This window comes from Chaetodon trifascialis, chromosome 3 (genome assembly GCF_039877785.1).
Source record: "Chaetodon trifascialis isolate fChaTrf1 chromosome 3, fChaTrf1.hap1, whole genome shotgun sequence".
Lineage (NCBI taxonomy): Eukaryota > Metazoa > Chordata > Actinopteri > Chaetodontiformes > Chaetodontidae > Chaetodon > Chaetodon trifascialis.
Genome location: NC_092058.1, coordinates 16,758,306 through 16,786,222, shown reverse-complemented (window position 1 = coordinate 16,786,222; position 27,917 = coordinate 16,758,306). Strand labels below are relative to the sequence as shown.

Sequence of the window (27,917 nt, the reverse complement as noted above, 5' to 3'; positions counted from 1 at the left end):
TTCATGAGCGTCACCGTGTAGTGGGCGGAGCTTGGAGGGCAGCGGGGCGCCAGTGTTAGCAGCAGCGGTCAGAGCCGAAGTGAACTGCGGGAAGGCGTCGTTACGTCGGGCCGGCTAGCGACTGAAACTTCACTGCCAAGATGTCGGACGACGAGCAAGAGCAGACCATAGCCGAGGATCTGGTGGTCACCAAGTACAAGATGGGTGGTGACATCGCCAACCGTAAGTAAATTTAAACGAGTAGCTGTTGGGGTCTGGATGAGATAATCGGCTCCTTTCGGCCTGTCGTACAGCAGCTAACGTTAGTTTCCCCACACAGCAGCAGCCATGTGGTTTACATGCGAGCCACACATATGCTATCCTCCCTGGCTAGCTAGCTGGTTAGCTAGCAGGTGCAGCTGGTTCAGTTTTAGCTAAAGCTAGCGCCTCTGACCCGCTGCTCAACGTTGACGTTGGGCTTGACTGGAGGGACTGTCTGTCTATTTAACTATCTTTGGATGCTAACTAACCAGCTAACATAGCTCAGCCTGTTGCCCAGCACAGTCAGCTAGCTAAATGTTCAACGTTTGGAGCTGAAAGATAAGCAGGCAGCCTCAGATATGAAGCCACTTCAGCGTCAGTTACATGGTCACGGCTCGCTTTCTTACCACCATCACTAGGCTGAACTCTTTGTGTTAGTTTCTCCTTAACTTTTGTTGGTGAAGCTCCGCTTAATTGACATAAAACATGACAAGCTGATATACCTGCGACAGGAATAATTTGAGGACTGCAGTGTGCATGTTATTCAAACGTAATCCAGTTATCTTCTTGCATTCTGGGTTATTTGTAATATGACACTACTTAACATGAGTCATCCACTGAGAATAAATAATGACTTACTTGAAATTAGGATATTGCTAAAATCATATGTTACCATTTTGTGCCATTATATCAGTATGTTTTCAGGGAAAAACGAATTTGAGGATTTTTACAGATAAAAATACTCAGACAGTAATATTTTTGTTTGCATATCCAGCACATTAAATATTTAACAAATCACATTACGTTATCACACTGACACCAAAATTGTGTAAACATCAAATTTGCATTTTAAAGCAGTTCATTGCCTGCTGATTAAAGGAGGCTTCCCCACAGTTCAAATACTCTGATGGTAGACAAATCTATACTATACATCATCATCATAACAGCCAACCATTGTTTAAAGTCTGACTGTCCTATGCACACTATCACCAAGTTGGACAATATTGACAGAATCAGATAATGACAGTAGTTTTGAGTCAGATGACAGCTGATGGTGTTAAACTAGGGGTTGGTTGATGTGACTCAAAAACAAAAATCAGAAATCATGTGTGGGCAATCAGGTATGTTTTTACTCAATTTTAACCATCAAATAACTAACTGATAAATAACTGATCTTAGATGATATCTAGTCTCATATCACATTATAAATACTGCACTGATTTATCTGCCTTCTCTGCTGTGCTCCCTCTTCTGCTCCCATGAATCATTTTGTCTCGCTGTTTGTCTCGTCCAGAGGCTCTTCGTCTGGTCGTGGAAGCAGCCAAGCCCGGGGTGTCGGTGCTGAGCCTCTGTCAGAAGGGGGATGCCTACATCATGGCTGAGACTGGGAAGGTCTTCAAGAAGGAAAAGGAAATGAAGAAAGGTGAGGCAAAGACCTGTGCGTCTGTTGTTATTCGGGTGGATCCATCAAGAAGAGTGTATATGCAGTCACGTTGGTAGTGTGTTTGTGTGCAAGTCCACATGAACTTAATTAGCCTTGATATCAGCAGGGATATTAAAACAACTAATATGGTGGCAGAGTGTGACAGCGTAAGGTTGTTAGGTGATCCAAGTGTCAGTCCTCCATCCTTGTACAGTGTTCTTGCTAAACTTGTGGATGATTTCCAAATGAAGACTTGGTGGTTCTCTTTTCCCTCTTCTAGGCATTGCCTTTCCCACCAGCGTCTCAGTCAATAACTGTGTTTGCCACTTCTCTCCCCTGAAGAGTGACCCTGACTACACACTTAAAGATGGGGATCTGGTCAAAATGTAGGCACCACGCTCTGCAGTAATGTCACCTCCCTCTTCTCCCCCGTGTGTCTTGAGTCTCCCACTGTGTTGTCTTCCCTTCTCTACATGTGATATCTTGGCTTGTATGTGAGGGTTTTCTCTTTGCTGTTGGCTGTCTGCTTCATCAGTGAGGTCTCGTCTTCCTGTCTGTCCTCTGTGGCAAACGACAAGTAAGGTTGGACATTTTTGGAACGGGCGTTTTTGCTTTTTTCCAAGGTGATATGTTGGATTTTAGCTTTGATGGCCACCCATCTGCTAAATCCAATTAATCACATTTTTCTACCGCAATGCTGAGCTTTGAAAGAGGAAGTCAGCTCATCTTAGTTGTTGCGTTGCCACGTATGTCTGCGTCCTGTAACGTCTTTTGTGCTTCGTGTAGATCTGCACTGTTTTAAAGATGTTTGTTTTTGCTCATGCTGATGTGGTTGCACACACAAGGTCTGTATGTTTGTCACTTTTCACAGACTCCTAGCCAAACCTTCTGGCTGGGCATGTCTGTTCAATTCATTCATTCAGTCTGTCGTGCTGCTCCCTTGAATTCACAATAAGTCCTTCACTGTATTCTTGCTGATGTACAGCCAAAAAGCAATTCACCTTGGAGTATATCTTCCATTTAATGGCCGTACCAGATTAAATTTTTTTGAGTTTGGTCTCTTGTTATTGTTAAGTCTTTATTAGTTTCATTTTCCAAAGTGTGGGATAGTCGACATTTTGTCCTTGTCAAGTCGATTTGATTGATTCTGTCCTGTGTCAACATCAGTAATCTTGACAGCTGGGTGACAGTTAAACTAGCAATAAATGTGACATGTTCAGTTAAATTAGTTTCATTGATATTTCACACTCTCATCTCTTCTTTCCCTCTTATTTTGTGTAGTGATCTCGGGGTTCATGTTGACGGCTTCATTGCTAATGTTGCTCACAGCTTTGTGGTGGGAGCCAGTAAGGTGAGATCCTTTTTTAAACAAAACGCTGCTTTAGGCCCGGTTTCGCGTCCTGTCATGAGAGCACAGCTTTAAGTCCTCTTCTTGCTGTGTCTTATGTCTGCAGGAGAACCCCATCACAGGCCGAAAAGCTGACGTAATCAAAGCGGCTCATCTGTGTGCAGAAGCAGCTCTCCGCCTTGTTAAACCTGGAAACCAGGTACATGTCACCACTTCTGTGTGTGTCACTGTGTGAAATGTGTGAAATAGTCCTTCTCTGCTGCTGGTCCCTCCTCTCTGGATCCATGTGGGTTGTTTTTTTTTATTATAAATAGGTCAGTTAAAGCCAAACTGTATTTTGCATATGAAAGTAATTCATTTTTCTCCGTCTCAGAACACTCAAGTGACAGAAGCCTGGAACAAGATCGCTCAGTCATTCAAATGCTCACCAATTGAGGGTGAGCATCTCATTAAAAGTTTGCGCCTCTCAGTGTGTTCACCTCACGAGAGGATCATACTTGCATGACTTTTGTCATTAAAGTTCCATCTTGAATCTCTTTAGATCTGTTTACATAACATGAATGTGGTCACTGTTGCAGATTCAGAACATGCAAGTGGATGTTTTCACTGAAATGGTTAATGTTTAGTGTTTTTAATACTCTGGGCTCTGTGTTTTAAAGGTATGCTGTCTCATCAGCTGAAGCAACATGTCATAGATGGAGAGAAGACCATCATTCAGAACCCGACAGACCAGCAAAGGTACTTTTGGGAAGGAAGGGAGGGGAATGTGAGGCACTTGGTGGGTGTTTTGATTTTAAACCACAAAGATACTGTTCAACTGGAGCTGAACTGGAGTCTGTCACAGTTTGTGTCCATGTACACGAACACAACATTTAATGATGGATAATACTTGCATGTATTGACAAATAATGGGGCTTGTCTGTTTGTTCAGATGCTCTAATTTCCATTTCTCTCCATAGAAATATTGATTGCTCTTTATTTCCCTGTGATTTTCTTTCAATTTACCATCTGCTGGTAAACATGAGAATTTTCTGTTGACCTCTTACCAGTTTGAGCCGCGATATTTAAGGTCAGGTGTCGTTTTGAACAGAAATAGTGTTGGAATATCACACAGTCAGTTGCTGTGCGTAAAACACGAGCTGTCAACTCTCACAGGGAGACGTAAACAGCCAAGCTGCGTATAGAAAGCGTTGATTCATTTTTAACATTTTGTATGTAACCTTAATGACTGCAAACTTGACAACGTTAAGGGTTGGTCACCCAGTTCACAAAAATACATATTTCCTACTTATCCCTGTCTGGCCAGACAGTAATTTTCCGTTTGATGTGGTGAGGTTTGGAGATCTCTGTCTGAGACTTGTGCCACAGCACCAGTATCATGGAAATGAATGGAATTTGGCTTGTGGTGGTGAAACCAACCAACGACAATTACATTCAGGAAAACTCCACAGTAAATCGTCTACGGTCACTGTAGTTCTTAAAACTATTTGCGGGACCATCTGTGGATTATCCTGAAGACCCGATTTACTGTAACTATCTTGAGTGGCTTCTCCGAACTTCAGTATGAACAAAACATGTTCTTCATCTTTTCCACTGACTCATTTTCAGGAAGGACCACGAGAAGGCAGAGTTTGAGGTCCACGAAGTCTACGCTGTGGACGTGTTGATTAGCACCGGAGAAGGGAAGGTCAGTGTCTTGTCTTCACTGCACATAGCTGCCGAATGCGCAGGCTTCTGCTGTAGGCAGTAACCATGTTAATGTAAAGAAGGGACATTCACCCTCTGTTGTTTATAATTAGGCCAGAGATGGAGGTCTGAGGACCACCATTTACAAGAGGGACCCCAGTAAGCAGTACGGCTTGAAGATGAAAACTTCCCGCACATTCTTCAGCGAAGTGGAGCGACGCTTTGATGCCATGCCTTTTACTCTGAGGTCTGACCACACTCTACATGTAGCCATTAAAATAAACAGTCCACCACATGCTGAGATTGTAAAAACACTGACAGCAAGTTGAATATTAATGTACTTTTGCATAAGCACGTATTTAATACCACCATCAATTTTCCATCAGGGCGTTCGAGGATGAAGCCAAAGCCCGTCTGGGTGTGGTGGAGTGTGCCAAACATGAACTGCTACAGCCCTTCAGTGTGTTACACGAGAAGGAGGGTGAGTGTTTACTTCTCTGCTTATCATGTTTTTTATTTTTAACAGCTCTCACTGTTTTTATTTACCGCCGCCCCTCCCTCTGTGTCTTTGTCTTCAGGAGAGTGTGTCGCTCAGTTTAAGTTCACAGTGCTGCTGATGGCCAACGGGCCACACAGAATCACCAACGGGCCCTTCGATCCAGAGCTATATAAGTCAGAGCATGAAGTCCAGGATGCAGAGCTAAAGGTAGACTTTGTGAATTCACTTTCATGGAGCTCCTGCATCTCACACACACAAACTGGCTGCATTCAACATTTTATTCCCTTTACACTGAAACGTCTCTCCTCTTCCCTAGACTTTACTACAGAGCTCTGCGAGCCGTAAAACACAGAAGAAAAAGAAAAAGAAGGTGAATTAATAATCTGTGCAGGCCATCAACAAAACTAGCGCCTATTCACTTCAATGGTCCTGCGTTCACTGATCTGGATGTCCCTTTTCACATCCCACAGGCCTCAAAGACGGCAGAAAATGCCACTGGACAGCCAACCGAGGACACAGAAGCCGTCGAATAAATGAATACTGCCTCTCCACACACGCAAGACCGCAACGCAAAGAGAAGCAAGAGAAAATGTGACAAATTGCCCCAAACTTTCTGCCTGTTGTACACTTAATAGAGTTGATTTCACAAATTAAACTGACGATTTCATAAGATCTTTGGAATTAAATTAAAGATCCAACACGGATGTTTAACCCTTTACTGCATTAGTTGAAAGTACCATAGGAAGAGTCTTGCTTTTTCGTTCCTAACTTGAGGAGGAAATGAAGAATATTTGCAAATACTTTTACATCTTTGAAAAGACTTGTTGCCAAATGACTGTGTGACTGGTGCCTGATGTTTAAACATGAAGAATCTTCTGTCCTTCCTATCTGCAGCTGAACATTTCAAGTAAAACTCAAGCTTTCAGTGGGCATTAATGCAAATGGATCAGTCTCTGTTTGACATCCAGCTGCATGTGAAGGATTATTGAATGACACAAACCTGTGACACATTCATGAACTCAGTCTGTTTCCTTGAAGGCATCATGTATCTGAGGCTATCTTGGGTTCTCCGGTTGCTTGAGATGTTTTAACTAAATTACCTAAACTTGTTTATATGTAAACAAAATGTATAAAAAAAAAAAACAAAAGCAAATATCCAGATACTCTATTGAAAGGTTAAAAAGCATTTTGTGACTTCTTGAGTGACAGCATGCAGTAAAGGGTTAAATTCTATATTTGTCTCACTCACAAAATGACAACCTAAAAAGTGTAACACAATTGACGGTCAATTACAGGGACCGTAACATACTAGATGGCATCAGAGTTCATGTAGTGAAGGTTTCTGGTTATGCTGTGTGACCATGTTAACGTTATAACCACACTAGATGTTTTTTAAAAGCAATAACCTGAGCAGAAGACTGGAATATTTTTAAGTATACAAGCAAAAAAACACAGTTGTAATCAGTTTGACTTTAGGGAACAAAACTGCCACATTTACTGCCATTCCCCTTGAATTTTATGAAAAGAGAGAAATCTTTGCGTTCCAGTTTTGAAAAACTTTTCTATTAGTGACACCTGTTACTTGCTTTACTACGTCATTAGTGTTGTGACGCATGAAAGCTGAAGCTGAAGGTTTTATGAGCGTCTTTAGTGGAGTTGGACCAGTAAGAGATCAGTTCAGGCCTGAGTTTCGTCTTGAGGTCTGAGACAGTATTGAGAAAAGAAAAACTCTGCTTTGTAGCTCCGTCAGCGGGCAATTGAACTTTACACCTAAAGAAATAAAAGCATTTTCATACATTTGTTTGTTTTCTGTGATGTTTTCTTCTGTCAAAGTTCAGTATTTGAAATACCTGTAATGAAATCATAAGTTCAGACGTGGTGTCAGTGGTGTTGAAGGAGAGAAAAGAGATACAGCATCAGTGCGATTGATCAATAAGTTGGAAATCAAAGATCAGACCCTCTTTATGGCAATGCTGGATATTTAGATGTATGACTTTTGAATCAATGTAATGAAGTAAGTTGACATTGTGGGTATGTAATTTGATGGTTTTCCCAAACAGCTTGTTTTTATTTGTTTTTCCAATTACTTTATCACGTCATGATAGACATTCAAAGCACAATATTAAATTACATATACCTCAACAGAGGATTTAATCAATATCATCCTTAAGCATCAGGATGGCTTTGTGCATGAATCAAATTTAGATTAAATTAGTTATATTATGATCAGTTAGAAAGAAAAGATTTTGATGTTAAAATAGATTTTGAATTTAAAAATCTCACCCTAAGGTCAATTTAGTAATTGTACTGGAGCTTTTGACCATATCACATGATCTTCAGCAGGTTAACGTTCCTCAGCTTCCCTTTCCATGACTGAGCACATCCAGGACTTCATCTGCTGACAAAGACTCTGTAATAAGGCACATCTCAATGGGCCTTGAGGTGGGATTGTAATGCAAGCTGCAAGTTTCAAGGTCAATAATTAACTTTGCTATAAATTAACATTACATTGATTTGTGTGTTATGATGTGGAAATTTTACTAACACTACCAGCGCACTGTTTGAGTCAGTCCCTACTGCCCAGGGTCAAAGCTGCCATATTGCAGAACTAGCTGCTGCAGAATTATAATGATTTTTCTATTATTAATTCAGTTGGTAGATATGTAACAAAACAGAAAACAAAAGGTCTATTTATTTCCAGGGTATTAGACAATTTTCGTCAAAGGTCCTGTGCTCAGGTTTAGTGTATCGTCTTGAAAAGTCGATATTATGATCATCTGGACTACATTTCCCACGAGCTAAGGAAACGCAGTTGGCGCTTAAAGATGACGTTGACGCCTGTATAAATTGCGCCTTCTTTCTTCGTCACATCCTCTTTCCGTTGCTCTTTTCGCTTTGAGGTATGAGAAACTACATCGCCGCAGACCGAATCCAAACTAATCATTAAGTTTTACAAGTCATCAGTCGTCACTAATAATTGTACTTGTTTCCTTTTCACAGAAACTTCTCCACACGATGAGAGCCAAGGTAAAATAGTCTACCAATATCAGTATTTTCATGTCTTCCTGTTCCAATGGTGCTAGCTAGCATCTGAACAACACCGCCTGTGCTGCTTTTCATTATTGGCTATAAATGTTATTCTGTCCTCTGTATCTCTTCAGTCATTCTCCTGTATTTCTTCTTCAGTTATTCTAACAATGCTAATGTAAACGTGAAGCTTTCAATATCTCATGAAATGTGAGTTGTGTTAATAGGAAAACCCGCTTTGGCACATGCTAATAATGCTAACTGTGCAAGACCAAGGAGCCGAAGTTGCTGTGTGTTCATGACTTAAAAAGGAAAAAAAAAAAAGAGCCAGTTCCTTTGAGCTTCAACATTTGTTCAAAGTTTTCAGTACTAATGTAGTTTGCAGTGCTGGCTGTTATTTTTTTCTGCATCACAGCACACGTGACAGTCAGTGGGAGCGCACACATGGCATACTTACTGCACTCATTAATATCTCTCTCTTGTCTTCTAGTGGAGGAAGAAGCGTATGCGCAGGTAAGCAGTAATGATCCAATATCCTCTATACAAATTACTAACTGCCAGAACTTGTCTTGAGGATTTTGATGCATACATTTGAAAAATAGTCCAGTGTGCACACAGAACAGGAAAATTGTAACTAAAAATTGTCAATGTAGTGCAGTTGAATTCAGCACTAGCTTTTGATCAGTCTCTAATGCCTTGTGTGCTGTAAGGGCCATTTCTTATCAACACATGGCTTTCATATTGATTAAAGCCAGTATCAGCAGTGTTGTGTGCATTTAAACACGCCTGCAATGATGCCTTTGATACCACTGTGAAATTTAAATACTTCATGTAAGGAGTTCACTGTTAAGTTGTCACTCAGTTTACCACTCAGTCTAGTTCAACAGGCAGGACAGGAGCCTATTCCAAGTGTCCATGTTAACATCATCAGATACAGCTTCATAGATTGAATCATAGCTGTCAGTGTAACAACCCTAACTTGATATTTGAAACTTACCATATTAACATTAGCCATTTGTTTCCCCAATATGACTTTGAAGCACAACCATTAATCTCTTTTGAGAAGAGTCTTTCTGAACATGTTATGAGTTGCCTAAGAAGTGTTTTTGCAGTCATGCCAAATACTGAATTTGCATTTAAAAGTTAAAAACTGAGATGGTTGAATGTGACAAAAGCTGTAAATTCAGCATTTATGCAGAAAGACTTGCTTTTTGCTGGTGCAATGGCCAAGTGATGTTTTGAACTGTGAGACCTAAAGCTGATTCAGGGCTCTGTTGAGAGAACTGTACAAATGTTAAAAACATGTGAAAAAAGCTATTAAAAGTGTAGATTTGTGTGTTTCCTCATCAGTCATATCTACATTGTTAAATGGGCATTGAGCAGCAAATTCCTGTGTTTCCCCCTCATGGTTTCTGTTCTCTCCCCACTCAGGCTGAAGCGTAAAAGGAGAAAGATGAGGCAGAGGTCAAAGTAAGCCCTCATCCCTGCCAGCTGTGATCCCGTCAGTGCCTCTCCAGATGACTGATGCATGTGGCTGAAGTGGATCGTGAGCCTCCATCAGTGGGATAAAGACATCAAACCTGACTTCAGATGACTGCGCGTTTCATGGAACCAACTGTGGATGTCTCTCTGGAAGGTGGCAAAGACGCTGGACAGATCTCTCAATATCAGAGCAACAGCTGCTTTGTTCATGGACCATAATACTTAAGTTTACCCAACAACTGTCATGTGGTGTATTGAACAATAAACAAACTGTTAAAAGTTGACCACAAATTTCAGCCTCTTGAATTATTTGTTATTACAGGATTAGTCTCGGTGTCATATGTATTGCACAAAATGCAGGGACCAGTGTCAATTAATCGTTTACACCGTGGCTCTGGTTTTGTAACTAATCAGTATAACTGGTTTCAGTCACTTCAGGTGTATGAAAGCTAGAAAATCTCCAAATTTTAAAATTAAAGATGCCAGCATGCATTTGGCACAGTACTGTACTGTATTTTTTTTTATTCATTTTTTTTTATTGCAGTAATTTATTCAAGGGATCATCCAGGAGAGGGTTTCTTGCTCAGGTGTGGCACCAGTTTCTGCTCTCAAGCACGCTACAAGATCACCAGACAGCTCAGTTTTACATCAGTACAGCACTTGAGACCAAAGAAGTGACCCTCTTAAAGTGTTCATGTAGGTCATACAGACATCCTGCTGAGTCATTGCCTAGGGTAATGTCAACCCCAACCCTCCCTTACATGTTAATAACAGACTTATCTCGGGCACAAAGCTGGCATTTGAACATTTATCTTGAATAGCAGCTGAACCTTGTGTCTGTGTGGAGACAAGGTCAAGAGAGGCTCTGTACTAACATGTTTAAAGCTACAGAATTTTAATAGAAACCTCATCACTGCCCACCTGAGACAAAATCTCTGTGATAAAGGGGGCACATTCAAGCTGAAACTGGGTCCTGGTGGGATTTTCTCAATCAGTTTTGGTTGCAACTACAGCTCGTCTGCTGTCATTTTGACATCTTTTGTCAACTCCAGTTTCTATTTCTATATTTCTGAATTTAGGTTGATCTGGTACTTAATTTCTCCAGTTATTTCTGCTGCTTGTTTCTCATGGTAAACCTGCAACATCATTGCTTGTTTTGGTGTAGAAAGATGCTTCACAGTAATCCTTTCTCTGTGTCTCTCTTGGTCAAATTGCTGCCATGTGTTATGGTATTAAATCCCTCTGAGCATTGCTACATTTCTACATGAATGTAAAATACTCAATGACAAGTTAAGTTTTGCATTCAAAATCCTACATTAGTAAAAGTACATGAATATTATCAGAAAAATGTACTTCAAGTATAGTTTGTTAAAGTACTGGTTCTGCAGTAAAATGGCCCCTGTGACTAATATATCATTACTGTTAATATGACTGTTAATACTGATGCATCAGTGTGTAAGTAGTGTTTCTGTAGCTACTCCAGGTGACGTCCACAGTGAGGTCATTTCATCTGGAAATTCCCAAACCATTCCCAAGCAAAATCTTATTTTGTAAAATGCCTAGTAACTATAGCTGTCAGATAGATACAGGGGAGTAAAATGTACAATATTTTTCTCTTAAATGCATTGAAGTAGAAGTTTAAAGTAGCATGAAATAAAAGTAATTAATAGAAGTAAAGGTACCTCAAAATTGCTCTTTACAGTACTTGAGGAAATGTATTTAGTTGCTTTCTATCACACATCATGCATCTATGTGTGTGGGCCTGTGTCATGCTTTTGTTTGCAATTAATATCAATAGTATTTAAAAGTATTCAGACCCTCTTCTTGAGTTAGTGACCGTCAGATAAATGTAGGGGAGTAAAAAGTACAATAGTTGCTGCTGCAATGTTGTGAAATAGAGGGAGAAGTTACATAAATGGAGATACTCAAGTGAAGTTTAAGTATCTCAAAAGTGTACTTAAAGAGTCACTGCAGTATAAGCAATATATGCAGCTTTCAAAGTGGAGTCCGTATAACCCATTTTTGTTCTTGAGAGGTCGCCAGGGGGCGCTCGGGCTCAGTCTTGAAACTGCACGCAGAAGACGCCGTAGAAGAAGAGTTAGTATTGTAAACACAAGGATATGGCTGACGAGAGGGGTGGAGGCGAAGACAACATTAACGACAACATGGGGAACCAGTTACAGCTCTTACCAGGTAACAGTCAAACCCGCCGGATGACCGGTCGGTCTGCTCGACCTTTCACCAGGACAGCGTCTGTCGCCTCTCCATGCTAACAGCTAACGTTAGCTAACATTTCCTCACAACAGGCCACTGTCAGACAGCACATCTTCTGAGCCTCTGCTTTCACTTTCTTTTCGTTTCTACCATCAGAGTAACTGACCAAGATGATAAAGTTGCAGTTGCATTTTGGCTAGGAGACACTAAAAGAGCTAATTAGCCCCACTGTGAGCCTTAATGCTTAATGCTGTGCCATGACAGATAATGAGGAAGAGGAGGAGGAAGATGACATGGAGACTGAAGACCGAGACAGTGAGGAGGCCGAGAAGCCCAACATTATCACCTTTGACCCCAGTCTTCCCACATCACATGCTGTGAGTGATGCCACAGCTCCCTTTGGTTCTGTGTACCTTTTCTACCAATCATGTGTACTTTTACCCTCCCAGTACTCGTTTGAGTTGTCAGAAAACTGTAGTTCGTTGTCTGCAGCAGTTGTGGTCTTGTTGTGTTGTGTTGACGGTGACCCCTCTGGTGGCAGTACCTGGGCTCAGACATGGAGGAGTTTCACGGTCGTACAGTCCATGACGACGACAGCTGTCAGACCATCCCCGTGCTGCCTCACACGGCTGTGATGCTGGTGCCGGGTCAGACGCTGCCTCTGCAGCTCTTCAGGCCGCAGGAGGTCAGCATGATGCGGAGTGTCATCCAGAGGGACCGCACCTTTGCTGTGCTGGCACACAGGTAGAGATGACTCTGCCTCCATTGATGAACATCACAGAACTGAAAGGGGCAGTCCACTGATGATTCACACATGTTGGTTCACTAGTCACAAGGATTTCTTTTTAACCCATGAAAACTGTTGCATAATGATTGCTGTGACACTGTATAGTGTCTTAAAGTCCGAGAAAGTAATCCAGATGATATCATGAGCTTTACTTGAGCCTTGATACTTCAGATTTATAACAAAAAGCCTTTGTTACAAACTTACAAAGAGCAAATGATCTTGACATTTCACAAGGCTTGGTTGGAGGTTTTAATAAAAAAGATGCTGTGAAGTTGCATTATGGGTAACAAGGGATCCACTGTTTTTGAAGTTTGACCCAAACAAGGGACATAAAATCAGGATATTTCTGCCTCTGGTGCTTTAATTTTTTACCACTGTTTTTGTATGTCTCTTGTAGGCCCCCCAGCTTATAGAAGTGCAGCAGTAAATCACTGGATCACCCCTTTAAACTGTTTTTGTAGTTTTTTTTTAATTATTATTTTATTTGACATCTGTCTCTGCAGTGATGCAGTTGAGCCAGAGGCAGAGTTTGGTACAACAGCTGAAATCTATGCATACCGAGAGGAACAGGAATATGGCATTGAAACGGTCAAAGTGAAAGCTGTGGGAAGGCAAAGATTCAAGGTCCATGAGATAAGAACTCAAGCAGACGGGTAAGTCAAATTAAACCCATAAACCAAAGGTTAGGACAAAACGCATGTGCACATCTCTGGACTAAGATCAGCGGAACAGCCTAATCTAAACACTGTGTGTGTGTGTGTGTGTGTGTGTGTGTGTGTGTGTGTATACTCTTAACATTTGTATTCATATGAATCTTTCGTGCAAGTATGCTCTGATATAAGCAATCAAAGTGAGTTTTTTTACATGAAGCGTATGTGATGTGTACTGACTTAAAGACGATGACATCACATCTCAGTGTTTGACCAGCGGCCGATTATGCAATAAGACGTTTTCTTCAAAATGAATGATGCGGTGCTTTCATAGTTCACAGGTAGAGGGCAGACTAACTCTATTTACTGTCATCATCATGACATAAATAGAAACTGTCATCATCGTGTATGTGGTGTGCTGCTGCCTGTACTGTAAACATACACATTCAAGTTGTTGTACAGGATCTGTACAGGAGGCTGCGTTACAGTGTTTCTGCTTATATACTCCAATGCTCTTGAGAGGTTTTAGTTTGTTCTTAATCATCACAAGACTATGTAGAGCCCAGTCTGTATGCCTCCTCTTGTTCCAGGGTGCAGTAAACTGTAGAAGCATCTATGGAGAAAAACCGCCTCTTTAACTGTTACTGTCATGCTATAGATCACATCTACTTACATCCTCCACCGTTCAGGAAATTGCTGACGTTTACTGTCCATAAAGCTGAGCCTTCATAAAGACACATTGCTTTCTCTAGTTGCTGTTGCGTAATGCACGTTAATTGGTTGCCATCAATTAGTCTGTTGACCTCTTTATGTACTGCAAGTGACTCCAGAAAGCAAAGAATTGAAGTTCTTACTGACTTCAGTGGGATCTGATGTCATCTCCTCCGAGGTGACATCAGGTAATATGCACTAAATATAGTCATGTGTTTTAAAAAGATAGAAATTAAACATTGAATATTTTCCTTTGGGGGCTGCACGGTGCCGCAGCAGGTAGTGCGCGTGCCTCACAGCAAGAAGGTCGCCGGTTCGATTCCTGGGTCGGGCCTTTCTGTGTGAAGTTTGCATGTTCTTCCCGTGCATGCGTGGGTTCTCCCCGGGCACTCCGGCTTCCTACCACAGACCAAAAACATGCTCATTAGGTTGATTGGTGACTCTAAATTGCCCCTAGGTGTGAGTGTGAGTGTGAATGGTTGTGTGTTTGTGCCCTGCGAGGGGTGCACCCGGTCCCGGGTGTGCCCTGCGAGGGGTGCACCCGGTCCCGGGTGTGCCCTGCGAGGGGTGCACCCGGTCCCGGGTGTACCCCGCCTCCCGCCCGCTGACAGCCGAGATAGGCTCCGGCCCCCCCGCCACCCGAAAGAGATAAGCGGCATAGAAAATGGATGGATGGATGGATGTTGTCCTTTGGTGGGATTGAACTGAATGCCTTTTTAGCGTTTTTTTTTTTTTTTTTTTGATATATATATATGTGCTGTTGCTTTGTGAACATTTGTTTGTCTGAGCTCCGCGAAGTTCACTGAGTTCGTCTCGGGTGAGGGAGTTTTTCTTACTGCTGACGGACAAAATGTACAGACAGCACTCTTTTATGATCATCTCAGATTTACAAACATCCTGTCATACATCAGATGACACTCAGCCAGCGCACCGTTTGTTTAATCTGTTGTTCATCTGCTGGGTTTTACTCATCTTGTGCTACTCTCTTTCACATTTCCCGCCTCGCCTGTGTTTTTTTCCACCACCCGTGTCATTGTCTCCCTTTGTTTTTCTCCTCAGGATTAGGCAAGCCAAAGTACAGATCCTTCCAGAACGAATCCTTCCAGATCCCCTCTCTGCTGTCCAGCTAACACCCCTCTCCAGGCTCCACATGCACCCCTCCTCCAAACCCCCGACTCAGAGCTGCAAACAGGCCCAGTGCTGGTGGAATAACTACCAACAGGTCAGACACACAAACACCTCGCAACGTACATGTACAGCAATTTCATGCAACATCTTGTGTCATTTAAAACTGTAGTCAATCACACGGAAACAGAAATTTGAGGTGCCACATACATCTGATCAGAGTGTAAATGAAGACAACAATCTAATTTATTTCTTATTTCCACTTGCATTTGTTATGATTACATTACTAATGATTATAACCAGGGAGTCAGCAAACATCAAGAAAGTGAAACAACACGAGACATAACTTAGCAAGCCGGCTGATGTTACTTTCTAGTCCAACGGCAAGAAAACCAGCTTTATTTCGCAAAGCTCTCAACAACGACTGAAAGTCAGGCTGAGATTTCCTCTCGTTCGGCTTCTTGCTCGGTCTCCTCTTAGCTTTCTCTGTCAACCTCCTCTTCTATGTCTTCACCTCTGTCATGATGTTCGTAGAGGCTGCAGAGCCAAGCTCTGGTTCAGTCACCCCTTCTCTTGGCCTGAAAACCTCATCCTCCTAACGGTCCAAACCTGTGGTGCTAGCTACGAGCTCCCAGTCCAGGCAAAGTCAGCTATCTGCAGCGCTAACTGAGCTAACTTGGTCACGGCAGCTAGCGTTAGCAGCAGTCAGCAACATGTAAAGCCATCCATCCATCCATCAGGAAACTCTGTGAATGACAGTTGAGCCAGAGCAGCCAGAGGACTGCTGGAGGGAAAACCAGAAAACATTTTCTCCATAAGATAGGATCCAGTTTCAGCAACATTGTTGGCGGTATGTGCCCTAAAGCGTTAACGCTGTGCTCATGGCAGATTGCACCTGCTCACCCAAGTTCCACAGTGTGAGAACAGCCGTTTGGGGTGCAGAGTGAACGAGGTGCCACTCTCTCTATTTCAAGTCAGTGTACCATCAAAAAGATTTTGAAGTTGCTATTTTAAGGTAACATAGTTACATAATGTTGCTTTAACAAACTTGTTAAAACAAAAATGCAGGACTTATTTGACCAAGAAATTACTTGTGTTGACATCAGTATTAAACAATATTGTGCTTCCAGCTTTATGGTAACATGGCAAAGACCCTTTTTCCACGTCTTTGTTCATTGTCATATATGAGTATAATGTTTGGATGTCCATATACTTTTGGCCATATTGTCAGTCAGTAACAGTATTGTGAGAAGGGAAGACAAGCTGTGTGGCTGTTTGGATTCTTCGCTAATCATTATATGTAGATTTAATTCGCTCATGGTGCCTCTGTTGATCATCACAGAGGAAGTTTCACTGTGCCAGTCTGACGCCATGGCCACCCTGGGTCTACGCACTCTACGACTCTGTGAGTACTGCAGCCTCTGTGCCAAACTTGGACATTCCTACATATATAAACATCACGTAGCAGTGAATGTAAACCAAAAAATCTGCTTCCCGTGTTTCTCCTCGCAGGAGTCACTCATGAACAGAGTGAAGAAACAGCTCCATGAATGGGACGAGAATCTGAAGGATGACTCTCTCCCCACGAACGCCATAGGTCTGTCTCTGTTCAGTGTATTACAGATGGACTGCAGACGCGTACACGCATGCACATGTACGTCTTTCTGTTTGTGTTCTTTGTACTTTCCTTCCTCCTTTCATCCCTCTCTTTCCCTTCTGTCTGGTTTCTGTCAGACTTCTCCTACCGAGTGGCGGCCTGTCTACCAATAGATGACGCTCTGCGGCTCCAGCTGCTGAAGATCGGGAGTGCCATCCAGAGACTCCGCTGTGAGCTGGACATTATGGACAGGGTAAGGAAAGATCATCAGTAACCCTCTGCTCTGCCCAAACACGTCAGCCTCCTTTGTCCCTGCAGTCATCGCCATCGTTTCCTTTACGGTGTGATAAGATCTGGTGTTCTTACTTGTGTGCAGACTTTCTCTGCTTTTCCCTCTAATCTCCTTTGTTATATTTAACCATGTTTGTCAGGCGCCGACACACGTGTTGTTACTGTGATACTTCAGTCCAAAGTTGGCCTTCAGAGTGAAACGTGTTGAGAAGTCATTTAGTCTCAGCAAAGATGGTTTGATTTTAGCAATTTTAACAATGAACTTCAAAAGATCTTTAGTAAACAGGCTGTGTACATAGCCGATGTCTCATTTAATATGTGAGAACCATATCATATTTGGTGGGTATATAAATGCACAGTGAAGTTGTGAGGAAACATCCTCACTTCCCAAAATATCCCCACTCAGTCCTCACTACACACACACACACACACACACACACACACACACACACACACACACACACACACACACACACACACACACACACACACAGTGCCAGTCAAAAGTACATTCTATATTCTAGCTTAATGCTGAAGACATTCAATCTATGAAACAACACTTATGGAATTATACAAATTAAACAAAGGAAAATGTGTTTTGCACCTTTGATTCCTCTTGATTAAAGCTTTGCACACTGTTGGCTTCATGAGGTCGTCATGCGGAAAGCTTTTCAACGGTCTTGAAGGAGTTCTCATATAAGATGAGAACTTGCTGGCTGCAGCACTCCAACACTCTCCTTCTTCACGTAGCCTGGTGGTGTGTTTCTTGTCCTGTTGAAAAACAAATGATGCTCCCACAAAGCACAAACCGGACTGAATGGCATGCTGCTTGAACTCTGTGGAGCACTGATGTGGCTTCTAATCTGAGGTGCTGTTAATTGGTGGTTTCTGAGGTGGGTAGCCGCTATGAACTGTCCTGTCCTCGGGCGGTCCTCATGCGAGCCAGTTTCATCATAATGTTTGATGGTTTTTGTGACGGCACTTGAAGATACCTCTTGAACTTTTCCAGATTGACTGACCTTCATGTCTTAAAGCACCGATGGACTGTCATTGCTTAGTTGAGTCACTCTTGCCATAATGTGGATGAGTAGTTGAATATGGCTGTTTACCGTATGCCAACACAACCTCTCACACATGCCTTAAGAAGGCAAGAAATAATTCACTTTTGAGAAGGCACCTCCTCACTGAAAGCCATCCCAGGTGACAACCTCATGAATGACTGAGAGAGTACCAACAGTGTGCAAATCTGTCATCAAAGGTGGCGACTTAAAACATATTCCACTGTGTCTACACTGAATGGTTTACCACATAATTTCACGTGTTATTTCATAGTTTTGGTATTTTCAGTGTTAATATACAATGTAGAAAATAATTAAGGAATAACAATGAATGAGAATGCGTGTCCCAGTTTTTGACTAGTTCTCATAGTCAAAAACACACACACATACCTGCTAACATCAGTCATTTAATGTGGGTCTTACTGGAGCACCGTGAGGGGATTTACCTTAATGACAATTAACGTTGTCTTTCTTTGATCAACCAAATTAGGTAACATGGACCTTCACCTTCACTCAGTAACATTTACATTTTAATGTCATAACGACAGAAATGGCAGATATTCCAGTTGAGAAATGCCAGCCATCTCAAACCTGGTTGCATTGATTGATTGATTGATTAAACTGAAAACACACATCAATGCAGACACTCTTAGCATGTTGAACTGCTGTTACATCACCAGAAAGTAAAGCTGTCGCTGGATGTGTGAAGGGCTTCTTAAATGTGGCTGCTTATTATCTGCTTTTTTCCTCCTGTGTGATTGAGGATAATAATCCTCCTTAATGTGTCTCGCTGGTTACTGAAGCCCTGACCTCTTGTCATCCAGCGAGTGGCTCTTGTGGAAGCATAAACCATTGGGCAGATTATTACAGCGTCTTCAATGAGCCTCCACAATGGGAATACGTTTCACTGAGAACATCTGACTTATACACCCTTCGTTTCACTTTATTACCTCTCCTCTTCAGTGCACCTCGCTGTGCTGTAAGCAGTGCCAGGACACAGAAATCACCACGAAGAATGAGATCTTCAGGTGAGGACTTGTTTTGTTCCTTTAAAGGCAGCCGGGGGTTTGGGGGGGTTTTTTGTATAAAAACCATCCACATTAGAACTGTTGCTGTTGTAGCTTTTCACCGCATTGTTACGCAAACTTCAGCAGACTTGACATTTGTTTGAGAGAGATAATTCATCCCTGTGAATATCACTCTTCTTTACCAGTCTGGCAGGTAACCAAAACACGGAGGGGAAAATCTCTGAAAGCTGCGTACAGTCTGAACAGCAGTACCAGCAATTTAAAGCTAAATGCATGATTCTGATTTCTGTTGTTGAAGCGCTCATGGCTCTTACTTTTAATGTGAGTGCTATTGTTTTGGTTTCACATCTTTTTATTTCACTGAAAAGCAGAAATGTTGCAGTTTACTCTTTATGATAAAAGTGCTCCTATTCATAATTACCGTTTTTGTATTGACCTTAATGGCAGTAATCAGTGTAATCATTAAAGTCGACACTGATTTGACTGTCTGCCTGGAAGTTGCATGCAGTCTGAAGTTACATCATGACAATAAGTGGCACCTCCACTCACTCTCTCTCTCTCTCTCTCTCACTGTCACACACACACACACACACACACACACACACACACACACTGTTATGTAATGTAATTATCTGACTGTCACTGTTGTGTGACGGTTAATGTGTCTGTCCCAGAGTGACACACAGTTACCTTAACACCCATGAAACAGTCCAGAGCCTCATCATACACTCATAAGAAAAGTGCATTTACTGATTTTTCAGAGAACATCCAGAAAATGTGAGTGACTTTTAAAACACACTTCCTCTGAAGAACAAAACTACGAACGTAGCTAATGCATTTTCAATCAGAGACCCAAACCAGAACTGGTGTACAGCAAAGTAAAACTGAGGAAATTGACTGAAAATGAAGTTTTGGCGCGGATGGATTTTTAATTTGTGTTTTTTGGAAGCAAGGACCTGCAGGGTTAAGTAATTATCTTGGTTGAGAACAAAATTTTACATCCTCAAGTCTGAGCTTTTGAGCTTCTGTTTTGTATTTCGAGAATCACCGCACATAGACAGCACTGAATTAGTTTCAAGCCACTGATGAAAAGCATGTTTTAATGGCTTGAACGCAGAATTTTAACTTCAGTTTTACCTCAGATTGTTTAAACCTGAATTCATATCATGTTATTTATTCATTTATTTATTTATTTTTGACTACTTAGGGGCATCTCCAGAGGCTGTAAACACAAAAATGACACATTATTGCCACATTAATTTGATGTGGCGTAGGTGTTAAGAAACAGTTGCTTATTTAATATTAATAATATTAATAATAAACTGTATTTGTATAGCACCTCTCATATAAGAAATGCAGCTTTAGGTGCTTTACAATGAAGAAATCACATGCACCAAGTATTTCATATCAAAAAGACATAAAATTCACATAAGAATGGGAAAAGAGCTGAAGTTTCTCAGTGTTTCTTGTTACAGTAATTGAGTTGGCTTGAAATAAAGAAATTAATTTGTTTTTCAGCATCGTTTTGATTTATGAATGGTCATACTTTCTTTACACATTCAGATTTGGAGCAGCATTATCAGTCAGTCATGTCTCTGAGCACCTGATGAATGAAAGTCCAATATTCCGTCTCCTTTTAGCTCTGCTTTGGTCTCCATCAGCTCCTGTTTGTGGCTCTTTAGCTGCTAAATGATCCACTGTGCTCAGCACCTAGTTCGGTGCCGGCAGGTAGTGTACATTAGATTTTATCAGAGTAGAAAACAGCTGCCTGCTACAGCGAAGAAACAGCTGTGACTGAAATGTAAAGTTGCATGTCGATGTTCCAAACTGATCCTGTTCAGAAATACATTCTGGTTTTCACTCCAGACTCACGGCTCTGCTGCGATGAAGTTTTACCCTCGACGCATAGCATGGTGTCTTTTTTGAAGAATTTAAAGTTTATGGGTTAGAGCTTTGTTGTTGTTTTGTTTTGCAATGTGAATTTGTTTTGATGCTGGGTTCAAAGAGGCTGCAGAATTAAAATTTGCAATTTAAACGCAGTCTTCCTCCTTTTATACCTTTTATGGAGTTTCTCGTCAGTCAGCTTCATTCTTTCTTTCGAAGGATCGTTGTGATGGTTTGTTTTTTGGCTGAACTGTGAACTGAAGTCACAATCACTGCTGACGATGTGTCCCACCTGCCTCCTCTCCCCCTGCAGCCTGTCTCTGTACGGCCCCATGGCTGCATACGTCAACCCGCACGGTTACGTCCATGAAACTCTGACTGTCTACAAAGCCAACAACCTCAACCTGGCCGGCAGGCCATCCACGCTCCACAGCTGGTTTCCAGGGTAACGCAATGCACGTGGCATTAAGCTCACGCTCCTCCCTCAGACTGTTGAACAACACAACACAACACATAGCATACACAGATTGACTCGGACCCCTCACTGTGCCTTTCAGTGCTCTCATAAATGCATCTTTTTAAATAAATGTGAGACATGCCTCTGACCCATGGCACCATATTTGATACCATATTTGGTGTAGCTGTAATCCACTGTGATGCTGTTCAGAGCCTGAATGTAGAAGCCTTTGGTCGTACTGTGTCGCGTCAAAATCAAGTAGTATTAGTAGTAGTTGTAGTAGTAATAGTAGTAGTGGTAGTAGTGGTAGTGTCTTTCTTATCAATGGAGCTTCTAAAGAGAGCATCGGGGAGAGTAAATCACTCTCTGTGTCAAATCTGCTCTTCTAATAACATGCAACCATGATTCATTTACTGTTGCTATTCACATTTTTTTAAGAGATCGTAGAGAGTAGATGCTGTAAATGTGTATCACTGATATGGACTGTGAGACATCTGGTTTACGATTAAAGAGTTAAACTGAACAAAATTGACCCGTGTGGACCGACATGTAGCTCAAGCGCCACAGGAATGTCTGCTGCAGGTTTTTAGATGGTTTATTGGGAAGCTTTAAGAGACATCATTGTGCCACAGCTGGCTTATTGTGGGTTTTTAAAGTAGGAAGTAGTTAGTAGTGAAAGACATTTACGTACGAGCAGGGTTTTGTGACATCACAAGAAGCCAATCCTGCTGCAGTATGCAACTGAACAAATATGTGACAAGGAAACATGAACCCTCCAGTGCACAAACACTGACTGTGGGTTTGACAGTGAAGTGGAAAAAAACCAAATGATTCACAAATTCCAAGCAGATTATTTTTATACACACGTGTGACGGTGATCTTTAAGAAAATGTCCTCTTCCTCTTCCTCTTCCTCTGCTCTCAGGTACGCCTGGACAGTTGCTCAGTGCCGAACGTGTGGATCTCACATGGGTTGGAAGTTCACAGCCACTAAGAAGGACTTGTCTCCACCTCGTTTCTGGGGTCTGACCCGTTCAGCTATGCTCCCCCGTATCCCCCAGGGCGAGGGGGAGGAGGGGAGAGAGGGCTCTCGTCTCTTCTGCCTGTGATGTCAGACCATCATTTTCCCGTGTTAAAAAAAAACAAAACAAAACAAAAAAAAAACCGCAAACCTCCCAAGCGTGGATCGATAGGCACTCCGGCTGCAATTACCTTCAGTAATCAGCGCATCACACACCACCTGACAGCAAATCCATCATATTCATGGAAAAGTCATTCAACCTTTAAATGGCACTAAGAGCAAAACGAGCAGGAAGGATTGTTCTTAAAGGCTCTTGACATGTGGAGGACGCAGAGAGACTCATTACATCGTAATAAAGTGAGAAATATATGGAGAGTAATGGATTGATTCCATAACACGTGGTAACATCCTCGCATGCAGCTCCCCAATCTGCACCCCCACCCTGCTGGTTTCATGGTAGCTGCAAACACATGGACACAAAAGCTTAATGCATAATTATACTTCTGCTCTTTTCCTCTGTATGACGGAGAGTGTGACTGCATGCAGTTGATACATCGTCGGCAAGCAGGTGATCTTTAATCTGTTATAAAACCAACCAGTTGATGCGCATTCACTTAGCGTTCAGATCGTGTGTGTGTTTCTCACATGTTTTCAGATGTCATTTCAGCTGCCATAGGTCAGTGGAGGAAACTTGTACGTGTAGATCTGCCACTCGAGGGGATATTTTGAATCCTGGAAAGAAATCGGATGTATTGGAAGATTGAAAAGTAATTACTCATCCATGTGTGGAGACATTGTGCTGTTTATGATCACACCAGTTTTTTTATGTAATAAAGAAAAGGCTGAGGTGACAATAACGCAAACATGTAGTATACTCAACGTAATCGGTGTCATAACAAACGTTATCTCTGGTTGGACGAGTGAAAATTAGAAATGTTTTTTTCTTATTTTCCTAAAGGTCAAAGCTGATTAACGCAGACAGTGAGAGGAGCATTTCCCCGTCTTCACTGAGTTTGCTCATGCTGTGTGGCTTGTTAAAATGCTGTGCCTACGCCCCAGCTCAGTGTCTTTTAAAAGTTTGTCCAGTCACTGGAACACAGACCTGGATGAAAGATTGTAAATGGGAAAGTAATGAATAGGTTTATTTTTAATTGTTTAAGTTTTTTAGGGCTCTCTTTGGTTTTCAGTCTCAGAGTTTTCAGAGTTTTACTTCTTGCGATTTTGTTGCAAGGTGCTGGCTCATGTTTGTATAAATGTAACTGTAAATAAGAGGCAGTTATAGCATTTGTTGTGTAATATAACTGGTGGATCGGACTCTTATTTCTCAGATCTCTTCATGCAGAGAGAATATTTTTTTCATCGGTAAGCAAAGTATTTGGTTGCAATAAGAAGTAGTGAAGATGTTGGTACGTCTAAATGTGATTGGCCATTTTCTCAAAGGAGTAGTTTGACATTGTGGGAAATGCATTTGTTATGTGGAGGAGATAGAGACCACCCTCATGTATGATAAGGATAAACTGAGCTACCACCAGCAGCTTGTTAGCTTCGGTTAGCAGAAAGACGGAAACAGCTTGGCTGGCTTTGTCCAGCTGTAATTATTTTTGTACAAGTTAAACAGATGAGATATAACCTGCTAATTAGTGAGCTTTAGAGGTGCTGGTAGGCAGATTTCTTTATTACCTCCAGACAAAGCCAGGCTGGCTGTTTCCCCCTGTTTTCAGTCGTTATGCTAAGTTAAGCTAACTGGCTGCTGGTTGTGGCTCTTCTTCTTCTCACATAATCTTTGACTCTAAAATAATAAAGTGTGATTCTCAAAATGTCAGGACTATTCTGTAAAGGGCGAGGCCTGTCAATTTAGAAATTCTGACATGTTATTTTTATGGCCTAAGCGAGGTGTCACATGGGTTAACTGTTCTGCAGAGCTTGTTTTTAATATTTTCATTTACCCTCATGTACTCATGGTCTTCCCTTAAAACAGTACTGCACCTATTTAGCATCGCGCTCCTGTAGGATAGGACAACTGATGGACAGTTATAAAAGTGAAAGTATAAAAATGGAATCAAATATCTTTGATTTTTATTCCATTTCTTCTTTTTCCTCATTTAAACCTGGCCCCACGTTACCCACAATGCAACCTGACTGGTGACTATTTGGTCAGGGTGTGTTACACTCATAGTGTTCCCCTTTAAGAATCAGGATTCTTAAAAAATCACATTCACATTTGAAATCTTTTACTTATAATTGTCTGTTGGGCTGATCAGCAGTTTCATATCATCATGTGACTTTGATTCATTCTGGGGAAGTTTTCACCATGAGAATAGTGAAATGTAAAATCCCATGTCACACCTCTGTCAGGTGTGTTCTCTGTCATATCAGTGAGTCTGTCGGTGTTTGCCGGGCTGTCGGACTTTCATTCATCCCCAACAATTAAAATGGATGCTTCACTGAAGAAATCAATGGCTTGATTACCAGAGAAGGTCTTTGCTTGTTTTCCCATGAGATTCAGTGTACCACAGAGTAAAATAAACATGCAGATATCCTGTGACTCTCTTCTGATTTACATATTTCAGCAGAACATGTGAGGAAGGAGGCGCATCAAGAGGCATCAATTTGATGGTTCAGACAACACGTGTGTGTAAAGCTAGAAACGTGAGGTGGTGAATTCACCGTGCTATCGTGTGTCTGCATCCATCAGTTTGCACTTTATTAATCTTTTGTGCAGATCCACGTGAACAGAGGATCGATCGTAATTAGAGTGTAATGAGTCTTTGTGAATGGAGGCACCGTTCGACCATGTGGGGTCCCTCAGAGAAGAGCATTCGTAGTAAGAATGTGGACAGAGTTTGGGACATGCAACATGTGAAAACCTGAAATACGGCTGACTTGTTTTGTGGTTGTAGCGTCTGTTGTGCCTCTCTGCTTCTGTCAAGTGGTGTCTTGTCATATGAATCTGTTTTGTAATTAATTTTTGCTGTTGCTTGTGTCACAGACTGACAAACTGGTGCTTTATTGAATTATTACACGTTGAAAGGTCTTTTGTTTTGATCGAGGCTTGAGTCAATATAGCTGTCATTACAGAGTCATCGTTCAGTGATTATTTAATTTGTGTTAAGTGTTAAAATGTCAGACAATGATGGCCATCACAAAAAAAAAAAAAAAGGAATTCCTTGTTCTGTTTGATCCATAAACCATAAAAATCACACATCAGCTGCAAGTCCTGGAACCAGGGAATGTTTGGGAGCTTTGCTTGATTTATTGTGTTAGCAATCAATTATCAAAATTGCTACTCAGTATACATTATATTTTCCAGTTATAGCATATTCAAACGGTTAAGTTGTTTCAAACCATTGCTCTTTCCCTGCAGACTCAGCTTTACACCATTTTCCTGCTGTAGGTTTTTTTATCTTTCTCTTTTTTCTGGCTGTGAGTACAAGTTTTGCCAGGTACCCTCCTCTTCATATAGCCTCCTTTAAATTAGGTTTTTATTTTAACAAATGGACTAATTGTTCAAGCACTACCATTGATCACAGAAGTGTAGACGTTTCCCTCATTCCCTCATTCTGAGTGCTTTGTGACTTCTTTTCTGAGCAGACGTAAACTTGGAGGTTGAGCTCGACGTGATATGGTCGAAAGCTCCACAACCATTGAGTAACTTTACCTTGATTTGAGATTGCTTTTGTCAGATGCTGTTTCCAAGGTCAAGAATTTAATCCTGAAGCTTGATCATTCAGAGATAACTGAGCAAACTCCATCTGATGAAGACAGTGTGACAATCAAAAGCTCCAGAATAACTGAGTAAGTGGACCTTAAGTGCAAGTTGTTCTGTCATCACCACATGCTGCAGTTTTTGTGGGCAATGACACACTCATGTATGTGTGATGTGCAATGTTACTGCATTTATGCGTGCTGAAGTGATGCAAGCACGTACTGTACTAGGCTTCATTATGTTCAATTACAACCCACTGTGCATGCTGTAAATGATGTCTGAGGCTTGATTGAGCTGTACGGGCTTATGTAATCACAGCTAAACATGTGAACAGATAATACAGTGCAGCCCATGAATGTGCAAAATGTGTTTTCCTTAAAAGGACACAGGAAAAAAGGAAATGAGTGAAAATGTATTCTTTACATGAGCAGCTGGCCTGACGGTGGACAACACAGACCTTCAAACAGGCAGTTTAACAAGCAGTTCGACTAACACACACTTACTTTATAACTACTTTAATTGTACTTTTTAAGACAAAAGTAAGTGAAAAGGTTTTCTGATACTCATCATGGTGATGAAAATCTGAAAACTCACCATTATCATCATGTTACTGCTCCAGGAGAGATGAAGCTGGCAGAGAAACATGCAGGGTAATGTGACCTGTTGGTGGATTGCTCTCCAACAGCAGGATGTTGCTTCAAGCCATCGTGTTGACCACCACTTGCCCTGCTGAAGTGTCATTGAGCAACTTTTTAGGTCTCTGGAGTAAAAGCATCAGAGAGCTCTGACCTGTCTGTGGATGAAGAACCAAGAGGAGGAAGCTACACAAACTCCTTTGTGCCACAAGTAACCCACACCAGAAACCCTCAACCACACTTGCACAACACATTGCTGCAGTATGCTGTGGATTACTTAAGCGTTTGGTTTATAATAATCAGACAGCTGTTGCAAAGCTCTGTTAGGATACCAATTCTAGCACCTAACCTAAAACAGACAGCAACATCAACAGACATTACCATCAGATACAATGAGGTTATGTAACTGCTGGAATCTGCGGACTCAAAGCTGTTTACAGACTTCAGGTATTGTCATGAGGGTCAAAGGATTGTGTCATATTATCATTGTCAGAGAGACTGACTGATGAAGCTGCCATAGTAACACTGACAATAATTTTTCCACCGTGACTGCACGCTTCCACTGTTGTACATCTTCACAATGTCAGATGGACAGACAGACCGGCAACAGACTTAATGACCTGCCGCCAGTTTTCAAGAGCTCGCTGCAGGTGGAATGATGAGGTGAACATGAAATATGATGTGCATATGATTAATGGTACGGTGCGCTAAAAATACACTCAGCCGTGCGTAACGGTGGCGCGTAATGACGGCTGTTCTGTTGGAAAACCTCGCTGGTGACACAGTGATTTAAATGACACTTTTTCTTGTTTGCCGTTCTTCTCATCGACAGGTGTAAAGAGTCGTGGGGCGGGCACAGGTATCGAAAGGAAAACATTTTTTAGAGCGTTTCGACATTCCTTTTGTGGATAATTGTCGGAGTGGAGTGGAAATGAAGCTCGTGCAGCGGTTTCCAGATTTATAAAAGAATGAGGCGAACGCGCACAGCTTTATGAATCTGACGAGAAGAATGCATTTGCAGATTTCTGTCTGTGCGCACGCAGTTTTAT

At 41.7% G+C, this 27,917-nt stretch overlaps 2 protein-coding genes and 1 long non-coding RNA gene across 3 annotated transcripts; all 3 read left to right on the top strand.

Annotated features, from left to right (window-relative positions):
* The first annotated feature begins 18 nt into the window (after positions 1-18).
* On the top strand, positions 19-6,995 carry pa2g4a (proliferation-associated 2G4, a). Its single transcript, XM_070958359.1, has 13 exons — positions 19-222; positions 1,535-1,663; positions 1,944-2,049; positions 2,945-3,014; positions 3,118-3,210; positions 3,385-3,448; positions 3,671-3,749; positions 4,620-4,698; positions 4,811-4,944; positions 5,084-5,178; positions 5,276-5,403; positions 5,513-5,566; positions 5,667-6,995. The coding sequence occupies exons 1-13, from the start codon at positions 141-143 to the stop codon at positions 5,727-5,729; spliced, it is 1,176 nt and encodes a 391-aa protein (XP_070814460.1). The 5' UTR covers positions 19-140; the 3' UTR covers positions 5,730-6,995.
* Positions 6,996-8,086: 1,091 nt separating this feature from the next.
* Positions 8,087-9,996, top strand: LOC139329057 (uncharacterized). The gene is made up of 3 exons (XR_011602051.1): positions 8,087-8,223; positions 8,714-8,736; positions 9,655-9,996. It is a non-coding gene; the product is annotated as an uncharacterized lncRNA (long non-coding RNA).
* A 1,773-nt stretch (positions 9,997-11,769) lies between these two features.
* Positions 11,770-25,071, top strand: crbn (cereblon). The gene is made up of 11 exons (XM_070959731.1): positions 11,770-11,898; positions 12,184-12,296; positions 12,461-12,663; positions 13,210-13,359; positions 15,127-15,289; positions 16,535-16,597; positions 16,705-16,789; positions 16,927-17,042; positions 19,102-19,166; positions 21,364-21,495; positions 22,432-25,071. Exons 1-11 carry the CDS (start codon positions 11,826-11,828, stop codon positions 22,613-22,615), a joined length of 1,347 nt encoding a protein of 448 aa, XP_070815832.1. The 5' UTR covers positions 11,770-11,825; the 3' UTR covers positions 22,616-25,071.
* The last annotated feature ends 2,846 nt before the right edge of the window (positions 25,072-27,917 follow it).